General features: G+C 39.7%; 1 protein-coding gene across 6 annotated transcripts in view; it reads left to right on the forward strand.

Annotated features, from left to right (window-relative positions):
• Positions 1-207: 207 nt before the first annotated feature.
• MTERF1 (mitochondrial transcription termination factor 1) overlaps positions 208-13005 on the forward strand; it is a 394940-nt gene continuing 382142 nt past the window's right edge. Inside the window, exons 1-3 of one of the 6 annotated variants that reach the window (XM_060108932.1) lie at positions 208-250; positions 1035-1097; positions 5906-8601. In XM_060108932.1, the coding sequence (XP_059964915.1) occupies positions 1066-1097; positions 5906-7094 (1221 nt within the window). In that variant the 5' untranslated portion in view covers positions 208-250; positions 1035-1065 and the 3' untranslated portion in view covers positions 7095-8601. Of the gene's footprint in view, positions 285-1034; positions 1098-5905; positions 8602-13005 lie in introns of those variants that run through there. The other 5 variants (XM_060108931.1, XR_009533416.1, XR_009533415.1 and 2 more) reach the window with 5 other exon arrangements.

The following is a 13005-nucleotide window of genomic DNA, read 5'->3' on the forward strand; positions in this document are numbered from 1 at the left end:
GGTCTTGGGAAAGCTCGGAGTCCCGCCCCGCCCTCCAAAATCAAACCTGAAGACCGGTTTCCCCCGCTCACCGCGGTCTCCTGCTGCCCTCTGCCGGGGCCCTAGCGTCAGGCTACGGAAGGCGGCCGCGTGGCCGCCGGGGGGGCGCCAGGAGGGTGACGTCACCTCTGTGCGCGGCCCCTCGCCGGAAGTTATTCCTGTCCACTTCCGTCCCTCTGTTCTTCTCCAGACCCCAGAAGGGAAAGTAAAGGTATCTACAGCGCCCAGTTATAGTCCAGGTTGAGGTCGGTGACTCGCTGCTGGTGTGCTTTTTCTTTTTAGAAGCGGGTCTGGGTGACTGTGCTGTGTAACGAAGTCCCATTCCCGTGCAGCCCCTTGTAGAGTTTCTTTGTGGGAGGAAGAGGGATGGAAGAACCCGTGAAAATACCCGTGGATTTTTTTTTTTTTTTTTTTGGTACGCAGGCCTCTCACTGTCGTGGCCTCTCGCGTTGCGGAGCACAGGCTCCGGACGCGCAAGCTCAGCGGCCATGGCTCACGGGCCCAGCCGCTCCGCGGCATGTGGGATCTTCCCGGACCGGGGCACGAACCCGTGTCCCCAGCATCGACAGGCGGACTCTCAACCCCTGCGCCACCAGGGAAGTCCCCCGTGGAATTTTTGAGTTAAAGACTCAACTGGGTTCGAACCTTGCTTCAACGAGCTAAGTCAAGCTAGTAAGGGAGCTCGGCGCTTTTTCTGAGTTTTGTAATTTTAGGAATGATGCCGACCTTTTAAGTTGTGGATGTTAAGTAAGATAATGTGTGTGAAGCACTTAGTTCTGGTTTTACAAATTATACTCTTGATTCTGCCGCCTGTACCTCTCATACTCGGGCTTGTACTTGCCATTTTCTTAGTATCTCTGAGAGATGCCTAGTATACAAGAGGTTATGCATCTCACGAGAATATTATGCAGTGTTAGCTGAGATTGAGCTCCTTATTCTGTATTACAAGTCCTGACGTTATTTTGTCCCCCCCCCTTTTATTTTTCCATTTCTAGGAAACGGCTATTTTTCAGCTTTTCTGGAGGAATGCAAAGTTCTCTTTCCTTAAGACAAATGAGGTGAGAAGTTCATTGCTGTAAAGGTCTCCCAACTTAGCTCGTTTTGTCAAAAGAAGACTAACTGGAATGTAGAATCCTGGAACCAGTGATTACTCATTTCCATTAAAAGCCCCTTTGTGTGGGGAATTGTGGAGCAGAGGGGCTCGTAAATCTTCCTTTATTCCTTAGACCTCACAAGTTACAGGTACAGAGATGTTCAGTGTATTTGTTAATTTTGGCCTTTAGCTCTTGGAATAGTGGCTTTGGTAATTAAAAACGTCAATTTGAGAGACAGATGGAAATAAGTTATGGAATATTAATTAGTTTTGAAATTTGCAGATTGAAGCAGTTGGTACTTCTTGCATTAGGCTGCTTAAATATTTATTCACCACGCTAGATGTAATAGTATTTTGAATGGAGATTGGATGCTTAAGGAGTAAAATAAATTGATAGTCATCAGGCTTAACTTTTTTTGTGTTGAAAACTGAAAAATAACGGTTATTCTGTTTTTCCCCTCTCTGTATATATTAATGTCCCCCCCTTTTTATTTAAGTGTTATTATCCTAGCCACTATGCTGTTAAGCAGGTTGCCACTTAGAATGTCTAGAACATCTTTCTATTGTGTTAGATCTGCCTCATTTAAAAAAATTTATTTATTTATTTATTTATTTATTTTTGGCTGTGTTGGGTCTTCGTTTCTGTGCGAGGGCTTTCTCTAGTTCGCGGTGTGCGGGCCTCTCACCATCGCGGCTTCTCTTGTTGCAGAGCACAGGCTCCAGACGCGCAGGCTCAGTAGTTGTGGCTCACGGACCTAGTTGCTCTGTGGCATGTGTGATCTTCCCAGCCAGGGCTCGAACCCGTGTCCCCTGCATTAGCAGGCAGATTCTCAACCACTGCGCCACCAGAGAAGCCCCTGCCTCATTTTTAAAAGGAGGCTGTGTAGGGGCTTCCCTGGTGGTGCAGTGGTTGAGAGTCCGCCTGCCGATGCAGGGAACACGGGTTCGTGCACCGGTCCGGGAAGATCCCACATGCCGCGGAGCGGCTGGGCCCGTGAGCCATGGCCGCTGAGCCTGCGCGTCCGGAGCCTGTGCTCCGCAACGAGAGAGGCCACAACAGTGAGAGGCCCGCGTACCGCAAAACAAACAAACAAACAAACAAAACACAAAAAAAGGAGGCTGTGTAGTATTCTATTGTATACATGTACCACTATGTATTAATCATTCTACTATTGGTGGCCATTTGGGTTTCTTCTTTTTTGCTGTGGCAAGTAATATTATAATGGTCATCTTTTTTTTTTTTTTTTAAATAACAAATGTGTATTCTTGTCATTTATTTCCTTTGGATAATCTCCAAGAAGTAGAAATGCTGGGTTGAAAGATATGATGGTTGGTACCAAATTCCTTAACAACAGTAATATTTGAGAATTCCCCCCCATTTCTTCATATGTTTACCAACTATTGATACTAGTTACCATTGTTTTTAGGCTTAGCTAAGACTGTTCATACCATTTTGGGGGGGGGTCAGTTTATTGCATTTATAGTATTGTAATCAAAACCAAATTTTTGTTGCTAGTTTTAAGTCCAGTTCAGCTCTTTTTTCCCCTATGTAAATAGAACACTTAGTTTCAGACTCTTAGTAACAAATTACTATAAAACAAATGATTCACTTCAAGTATTTCTTAAGTTAAAGGTTTGTGGGAAGATACTGTTTGAATGGGATCTTGTACTGTGGATAGACATTAGGAGGATAGGCCTTTCTGAAAGAACAGCTTAAAAAAAGGCAGGGAGACAAGAATGGTCAAGGATGTTTAGGACCCGAGATTTGAGAGCAATGGTGCTTTGTTGTGAGGTTGTAGAATAGAAGAGATAGCTAGAAAGGTCAGTCTGAAGATTTTACCTTCTAGGGGAGAGCTACAGGGGTCAGGGAATCAGGGAATGAGGGACTTGATCACATCTTTGTTTTACAGGTGTACTGTGGGGGCAGTTTTGAGTGACTGATGTTAGAGAAGCAAGTTAAGCGGCTGTTATAGTCTGAGAGAATAGCAAAGAGTAGAGTGATTGGATTTCAGAGATACTGAAGAAGCTGAATCTACATGATTTAATGACTGTGGGGTTGAGGAAGAGAAAAAAAAACAAAGCTTACTTTCAGATTTTTTTTATCATGAGTGATTACTGAGTAATAGTGATTTCATTAATCAGAGGAGGGCTGGTTTGGGGGCTGGGAAGGATGCTCAGTTTGGTTTTGGACATACTAAATTGTGTGAAAGATATTTCCATGGAGAATAAATTATACACAAAGACAAAATCCCCCTATGACAGATTCAGGAGAAACCTTAATTTATTCCTCTTTTGTTAAGATATTTGGCATATATTTTTACTTACTTTTAGTTTCTCATCAGTAGAATTTCTTTTGAACTTTCTGTGACTCGTTCAGCCCTGTTTCTCAAGAGTAGAGTGTAGTCTAGAGTAGTAGTCATAGACATTTTTGAACATGTACAATCTTAATAAAAAGGTTTATAAATGTACCTCCAATATAGGTATATTTATTTACTAATTAGTTATATACATGTTTTATAGTACTATTATATTGTATACATTTTTACATGGTGAAACATGTAAAAAGTAGAAATTTTAAAAGGCCAAGACAAATACAAGTTGGAGCTCTACTGTTTTCTTCCTGCGTCCCATTGGATAATCTCTCACCCCTCTTTGGAAAGCACTGGTTTTATCTACAGTTGTCAGTGTTCTGTCCCATGATCCAGTAGAGGTCACCCTGAACATCTGGAAGAGAGAGCAAGTTGTTGAGCAGGGCAAGGTAAAGCCTTCATTCTTTAGTTAGGAGGATCTTATTTTTAAGTTTCTGTCTTCATGCATTTTTGGAAGAGTATGTAGTTATAGAGTAGTATGTGGTATTATGGAGACATGAAGAATAATGAACTCAGAGTATAGGGCAATCTAAAATGTGCTTTTGCTGTTTGCTGTTTACTTTGTGAGTGTTCTGCGTTTTGTTTGAATGTTATTTGAATCTATAGTTTTGGAATCTTTTGTTAATTCTTTGATGATTGGTGGATTATCTGAGTTACAGGAATGTTCCCAGCCTGTAGGCATAATCCAAGTTCTTGTTAGATTGTAGTAATTAAAAGGACAGACACAGAGGAGCTTTTCTTATATGGATCTTGAAAGCAGTATCTCAAGCCCAGAAATGTTCGTGGTGAGTTGGAACCATCTATCTCTATTTTCTATTTTATGCTTAATTAGCAGAGAGGAGAAGGGAAATGCCTCTTTTAAGTGATAAGAGCCTGTTGTAAGTAATTAGGAATCAAGAACTAAGTTTGTCACAGCTGTATAGTCTGAAAAGGAGAAAGTACAGTTAAAAAAGTATTATGTGTTGTTGTATGACTCAGACCACAAACAACTTAGGAACATAAACCATCTGACAAGCTGGATAACAGAAGAAAACTTTTCTGTTGATTTTCTCATAAAATATTTCCTATAAATAGAGGTGCTTGTTTTAGTAGGGACCTATGATGATTATCATGTATAAGTTCATCCATCTTAGGCCCTATTTCTAAATGATCAGGAAAGTGAGTTACCCAGGTTTGAGTCACTTGATCAAAGTTACATGTGTTGTGACACAGATGCAGAGAGCCCTGAGTTCGTCTTTTATAAAACGGTGGTGAGGAGAATGGCAAAAGTAACTTCTAAAATGTTTACATCCCATCTCTCTGTATAGTTCCACATGCGGTGGACTGTGTGTATGAAATATCCCAGCTAGATCATTATGGAGATGAAAATTGGTTTGGAGTTGTTGGGTTAACCCAAGAACCAAGGGGACATTAGGGTAAATTGAGTGACATGGAGATTGGGATCAGGAGCTATGTAAGATAAGAATTAAGGTTCTAATGATAGCATGGGTTTAAAGAGTACCATGAATCTAGAAAAAGGTGTTTAAGGTGGAAATTAGGTAGTATAAAGTGTTGGTTTTCAGGGCTAGATTTAGAGGTTTAAAAAAAAATTTTTTTTTTTTTTGGCTGTGTTGGGTCTTCCTTGCTGCGCGCGGGCTTTCTCTAGTTGTGGCGAGTGAGGGCTACTCTTCGTTTTGTTGTGCAGGTTTCTCATTGCGGTGGCTTCTCTTTGTGGAGCACGGGCTCTAGGCACGCGGGCTTCAGTAGTTGTGCCTCACGGGCTCTAGAGTGCAGGCTCCTCAGTAGTTGTGGCGCACGGGCTTAGTTGCTCCGCGGCATGTGGGATCTTCCCGGACCAGGGGTAGTACCCATGTTCCCTGCATTGGCAGGCGGATTCTTAAACACTGTGCCACCAGGGAAGTCCCCTAGATTTAGAGTTTGATAACCAGGAAGTGAGAACAGAGGCAGAGAAGTCTGGTATCTATGGGCAGAGGCAAGGCCAAAGATCTAGTAACTTAGAAGACAAGGCAGAATTGAAAGCATCAATTAGTAGGAATAAGCCAAAGATTTGGAAACCAGGAAGATAAAGCAGAGATGGAGAGGGGCAATTGGTTTTGGGTAGCCAAGGCAGGCAAGGCCAAATAAAAAGAGGAAGGTAAAGGCAGGAATAATTCTGGGGCAGTGATGATGCTGTACTGCTTTTCTTTATGTTAAGAATAGAAGTGGCCCCTGACCCACAGATAATCAGAAGCAGTGAGCTAGGGAGTGGGAGTGTGGTGGTGGGAGTGTTACAACAGCACCAGGAGAGCTGGATCCCTAGGTATTTTCTTACAGAAATGACCATGATACTGACAGGGTCATAATATGGTCTTTTATCTCTTTAACATGTGTGTTTGTATAATATTATATATGTTGTTTTATACAGCATTCCAAAAGGTTTGGGCTACCTGACCCTTATGGCACCAAGAAACCTCTTGTATATGAGAAGTAACTTTCTTTTTGGTTCAAGACGTTGGATGATCCGATTTTCAGCAGAAATCCTCTTTAAATCAGTTTCATTTAGGCTTTTCAGAATGAAATGTGATAATGCAGACAGTGAACCTTTGGAAAATGAAGAACTGCTGAATAACTTACTTAGTATGGGAGTAGATGTTGACATGGCAAAGAAACGACAGCCTGGAGTTTTTAATAGGAGAGGTACTAATGAGCAGAACCTGAAGGCATTCCTTCTGTCTAAAGGAGCTAGCAAAGAAGTGATTGCTAGCATCATATCAAGATATCCACGAGCCATGACACGCACACCTGAAAGTCTTTCAAATCGGTGGGATCTGTGGAGAAGAATTGTGACATCAGACCTTGAAATTGTAGCTGTTTTGGAACGTTCTCCTGAATCCTTTTTTCGGTCCAGTAACAACCTAAACTTAGAGAAAAATATAGAGTTCCTCTACTCAGTTGGATTGACCCGTAAATGCCTTTGTCGATTGTTGACCAGTGCCCCGCGTACCTTCTCCAATAGTCTTGAGCTGAATAAACAGATGGTTGAATTTTTGCAAGAAGTCTGTTTGTCTTTGGGTCACAATGATCCCACAGGTTTTGTCAGGAAGATAATTTTAAAAAACCCTTTCATCTTAATTCAGAGCACCAAACGGGTAAAAACTAATATTGAATTTTTACAGTCAGCTTTCAACTTGAACAATGAGCAGCTGCTTGTTTTGATACATGGTCCAGGAGCTAAAATCCTAGACCTTTCCAATGACTGTATGAGAAGAAACTACACAAATATCAAAGAAAGACTGTTTTCTCTTGGGTGTACTGCAGAAGAGATACGGAAGTTTGTTTTAAGCTGTCCAGATGTGATCTTCTTGGGAGAGAAAAAGTTTAGTGATAAAATAGACTGCCTCATAGAAGAAAAAATTAGCATTTCACAAATAATTGAAAATCCTCAGATTTTGGATTCAAGCATAAGCACTTTAAAAAGTCGAATCAAAGAATTGGTAAATGCTGGCTATAACTTGAGTACGTCAAACATCAGTCTTCTGTCTTGGAGTCAAAAAAGATATAACGCTAAATTGAAAAAGTTAAACACTGGACGGAATGTTGTTCTGGGGAATTAAGCAAAAGTCAGTCTTATAATGTAGTGACATAATTTCATTTTGAACTTGGACCTTTCAAAAAGGAGGTTTGCTTTCTTAACCACATATACGTATATAATGTTTCTTTGGATATTTTAGTTTAAAGGTTCATAAAAACTCATGGTCGGGCTTCCCTGGTGGCGCAGTGGTTGAGAGTCCGCCTGCCGATGCAGGGGACGTGGGTTCGTGCCCCGGTCCTGGAAGATCCCACGTGCTGCGGAGCGGCTGGGCCCGTGAGCCATGGCCTCTGAGCCTGCGTGTCCGGAGCCTGTGCTCCGCAACGGGAGAGGCCACAACAGTGAAAGGCCGGCGTACCGCAAAAAAAAAACCCCAAAAGACTCATGGTCATTATGCCCTGGTATAGTCTTCCCAGCTACCTTTTCTGTAGTTTGAACTAGTACAACACCCAATTTTATGATACAGGCTGTGGCTTTTGTATGAATGGTAGTTGATGAGTGCTATGGCAGAACAATGTGTAAAAAGAAAGTACAAAATAAGCTTTTTTGGTTTCTGTTCAGATTTGAAAATTGACAGATTCATTTAGATAGTTCTATTTCCTATCATGGTTTTGAATGGCAACCTATTTCTCCTATTATTCCATGTATCTAATTACGGTTCATCTTCAAAATAGAGTGTCAGTAAGAATATGACAACAAAAAGGAGGAATTTTTCATCCCAAATTCGACGTGCTCTATTTAAACCATTAGTATGCCCCACCACTCCTCCAGTTTAGGCTCAATTTACTATGGGTATATCCTGATTTCTTTGAAGATAAGAGCAACTGTGATAGGCAGAATAATGGTTACCCAAAGATAGCAATGTCTTAATTCCCAGAACCTGTGGATATGTTTCGTTACATTATAAAAGGACTTTGCAGATGTGATTAAGTTAAGGACCTTAATTTGAGGTCCTGAGTTGGGGAGGTTTTCCTGGATTATCTGGGTGAGCCCAGTATAATCATAAGGGTCCTTAAAAGTGGAAGAGGGAGGTAAAAGAAGAGGTCAGAGTGATGCAGTGTAAGGAGGACTTGACCCACTTTTACTGGCTTTGAAGGAGGAAGTGGACATGAACCAAGGAATGCAGGTAGCCTCTAGAAAATGAAAAAGGCAAGGAAGCATTCCTCCCTAGTGCCTCAGAAAGGAACGCAGCCGCGCTGAGACCTTGAATTTAGCCCAGTGAGACCCATGTCAGACTTCAGACCTACAGAACCAAAAGATAATAAACTGGTGTTGTCTTAAGCCACTGAGTTTGTGATAATTTGTTACAGCAGCAAACAGACTGATATAACAACTAAATAGATGATTAGTTGCATTTTAGATGAAAAAGTGTACCTTTAGTATAGTATCTGTATTTCTTCCTCTTATACTTCTTTTATCCACCTATCTTTCTGGAATGGCTAATAAGTTAGTGTTTGTAGTTTCCTCTAAATGTATGGATAAAAAACTAAATGTAAGTAATAAAATCTAAATAAAGGAATACTTTTTCCTAATGAGTGTAGTTTAAAGAAATAATGATGGTTTCTGTATATTTATATTTTGTTGGTGTTTCTATTAATACAAAGAACCAAGAATTATTAGAGGTGTTGACTTAAAAAATGACAAACAGATGACATCTGTATCTTGAAGACATTCACAGTCTAGCTCTGACATAAACTGAAAGAGAAGGAACAAATTATATGACCTTAATTAGTTTTAGTTGCTCTCCAGAGGCATTTGTTTTCTAGATGTGGATTTTGAATTTAACAATGATGCTAACCTTTTCAGCCTTTTTTTTTCTTTCATTGAAGTACATATAGTTGATTTACAGTATTGTGTTTCAGGTGTATGGCATAGTGATTCAGTATTATTTTTGCAGATTATACTCCATTATAGGTATATATAAGATAGGTACATACACCCCCCCCCCAAGATAATGGGTATAATTCCCTGTGTCAAGCCTTATTTCTTATCATTGATGCCTCAAAAAAACTTACTCCCACCAGTGATAGAAACCAAATGCCTGTTTTTTCAAGGCCATTTGTATGTCAGTGATCTCTTATATTTCCAATAAACTATTTGATGGCAAACATGGCATAATTTAGAAAGCATGGACTGTATAGAGACATTTCTTTAGAGTAGTATATCTGGGTACTATTCCTGAGCAGCTCTGTAACTTTGTATAAATATTTTAATTTTACTGAACTTGTTTTCTCATCTATAAGATGAAAAATTGACCTCACAGAGTTGTTAAGGATCAGATGATATAGGGTCTCTAAGGCTTCTTGCACATAGTAACTTTTCAATGGTAGCCATAATAAATACGGTAGTATTTTTAACAACAGCTTTATCAGTGTATAATTCATATACCATACAATTCAATTTAAAGTATGCAATTCAATTTTTAAAAATACTCATAGCGCTGTGTAATAATCACCACAATCTAACTTTAAAATGTGTTTGTGCCCTTTAAAAGAAACCCTTTACCCATTAGCAGTCAATCTCCATTATCCCCCTCCTACTTTCCTAGCCCTAAGCAACCACTGATCTACTTGCTGTCTATAAGATTGCCTATTCTGAATGTTTCATATAAATGGAATCATACAATTTGTGGTCTTTTGTGACTGGCTTCTTTCACTTAGCATAATGTTTCTAAGGTTCATTTTGTACCATGTATCAGTATTTCATTCATTTATGTTGCCAAATAATATTCTGTTGTCTGGGTACAGTAGTAGTATTGGGAGTAAATTTTATTGTTATGGCTTAAGGTCCTGAGATGGGGAGGTTGTCCCATATTATCTGGCTGGGCTGAGTGTAATCAAAGGGGTCCTTAAAAGTCAAAGAGGGAGGTAAGAGAGGAGGTCAGAGTGATATGATGTAAGGACTTGATGCACTTTTACTGGCTTTGAAGGAGGAAGGGGACATGAACCCCCTTAATTCCTTAAGTCTTCTGAGTTGTATGGGAATACTTTCTGAGGTATTGCTTTGAAATCTAACAAGTTTATAAGGAACGTGAAGGAGGTGGGCAGAGGAAATAAAAGTTTATTGGCATCAGCTGGTCATGAGGATTGCACCTGGGCTGATGAGATGATACAGCAACAGTTGCCAATGGCCAAGGAGGATGTGGGATGCACAGAAGTAAAATACAGTACTTATTTGGGGGGGTTGGGGAGGGACAGCTTCCTTTGTATTCTTTGTAGAAACAAATGGCTAATGCCTGTCAGGCAAGATTAACATTATATATATATATATATATATATATATATATATACACACACAAACGTATATAATTGTTTTTGAAGTATAGTTAATTTACGATCTTTTGTTAGTTTCTGGTGTACAGCAAAGTGATTCAGAATATATACTTTTTTCAGATTCTTTTCCATTAGAGTTTATTACAAGATAATTGAATATAGTTCCCTGTGCTATACAGTAGGACCTTGTTTTATTTTTTATATAATAGCTTACAACATGTCATATTTTAAGTTTGAGTCTGATTGAAGTAGAGTCAGTTCTTTTAAAAAAATTGAGTTATAGACATATCTCAGAGATTATTGTAGAGATTATTGTGGGTTCAGTTACAGATCACTGCAATAAAGTGAATGTTGCAATAAAGTGAGTCACATGGAATGTCTTGGTTTCCCAGTGCGTATGAAAATTGTTTATACTGTAGTCCGTTAAGTGTGCAATAGCATACTGTCTAAAAAAACAATACAAACCTTAATTAAAAATACTTAATTGCTAAAAAATGCTAACTATCATCTGAGGCTTCGGTGAGTCATAATCTTCTTGCTGGTGGAGCGTCCTGCCAGGATGTTGATGACTGCTGACTGATCAGGATGGTGCTTGCTGAAGGTTGGGGTGGCTTAAAACAGACAACAGTGAAGTTTAGTGCATGAATTGACTCTTCCTTTCATGAATGATTTCTCTGTAGCATGTAATGCTGTTTGACAGTATTTTACCCACAGTAGAACTTCTTTAAAAATTGGGGTCAATCCTCTCCAGCCCTGCTACTGTGTTATCAACTAAGTTTATGTAATAGTCTAAATCATTTGATGTTATTTCAACAGTCTTCACAGTATCTTCACCAGGAATAGTTTCCATCTCAGGAAGCCCCGTTCTTTGCTCATCCATAAGAAGCAACTTCTCATCCTTTAAAGTTTTATCATGAAATTACAGCAATTCAGTCACATCTTCAGGCTTCACTTTAATTGTAGTTTCCTCCCTCTTTCTACCACATTTACAGTTCCTTCCTCCACTGATGTCTTGAACCGCCCCCCCCCACCAAAGTCATCCATGAGGGCTGGATTCAACTTTTTCTGAACTCCTATTACTGTTGATATTTTGACTTCGTCGCATGAATCACAAAGTTTCTTTTTTAAAAAATTTTTAAATTAAAAAAATTTTTTACAAAGGTTCTTAGTGGCATCTAGAATGGTGAATCCTTAATACTCTGTAATAAACCGTATGGAAAAGAATATGAAAAAGAACATATTCAACTGTACTTCAATTTAAAAAAAAAAGGGATGGTGAATCTTTTCCAGAAGGTATTCGATTTACTTTGCCCAGATCCATCAGAGGAATCACAATCTATGGCAGCTATAGCCTTATAAAATGTCTTTCATAAATAATAAGACTTGAAACTACTCCTTGATCCACGGGCTGCAGAACAGATGTTGTGTTAGCAGGCATGAAAACAACATTAATCTGTGCATCTCCATCAGAGCTCTTGGGTGACCAGACGCGTTGTCAATGAGCAGTAATATTTTGAAAGGAATCTTTTCTCCTGAGCAGTAGGTGGGCTTAAAGTATTCAGTAGATCATGTTAACAGATGCACTGTCACCTAAGCTTTGTTGTTCCATTTATTAGAGCACAGGCAGAGTAGATTGAGCATAATTCTGAAGAGCCCTAAGATTTCTGGAATGATAAATGAGCATTGGCTTCAACTTCAAGTCATCATCTGCATGATCCCCCCAAAAAAGAATCAGCCTGTCTCTCTTGAAGCTTTGAAGCCAGGCATTGACTTCTCCTCTCTAGCTATGAAAATCCTAGAATGCATCTTCTTCCAATAGAAGGCTGTTCCATCTACATTGAAAATCTGTTGTTTAGTGCAGTCACCTTCATTAACCATCTTAACTAGATCTTCTGCATAACTTGCTGCAGCTTCTATTCAATACATCAGCTCTTGCTGCTTCACCTTGCACTTTTATGTTATGGAGATGGCTTTTTTCCTTAAACCTCATGAACCAACCCCTGCTAACTTCTAACTTTTCTTCCGCAGCTTCCTCACCTCTCTCAGCCTTCATAGAGTTGAAGAGAGTTAGGGCCTTGCTCTGGATTAGGCTTTGGCTTAAGGGAATGTTGTGGCTGGTTTGATCTTCTATCCAGACAACTAAAACTTTCTCCATATCAACAATAAGGCTGTTTCACTTTCTTATCCTTTGTGTGTTCACTGGAGTAGCACACTTAATTGCCTTCAAGAACATTTCCTTTGCATTCATAGCTTGGCTGTTTGGTGCAAGAGGCTAAGCTTTCCGTCTGTCTTGGTTTTCCAAGTCACTAAGCTTCTGATTTAAAGTGAGAGACGTGTGACTCTTCCTTTCACTTGAATACTTAGAGGCCTTTGTTGGGTTATTAACTGGCCTAATTTCAATACTGTTGTGTCTCAGGGAATAGGGAGGCCTGAGGAGAGGGAAAGAGAAGGGGTGTCAGCTGGTTGGTGGAGCAGTCAGAACACACACAACATTTATCAATTAAGTTCACCATCTAATATGGGCATGGTTCATGACACCGCAAAACAATTACGATAGTAACATCAAAGATCACTGATCACAGATCACCATAACAAATAAAATAATAATGAAAAATTTCGAAATACTTCAAGAATTACCAAAATGAGACACAGAGACACGGAGTG

This window comes from Mesoplodon densirostris, chromosome 9, assembly GCF_025265405.1.
Source record: "Mesoplodon densirostris isolate mMesDen1 chromosome 9, mMesDen1 primary haplotype, whole genome shotgun sequence".
Lineage (NCBI taxonomy): Eukaryota > Metazoa > Chordata > Mammalia > Artiodactyla > Ziphiidae > Mesoplodon > Mesoplodon densirostris.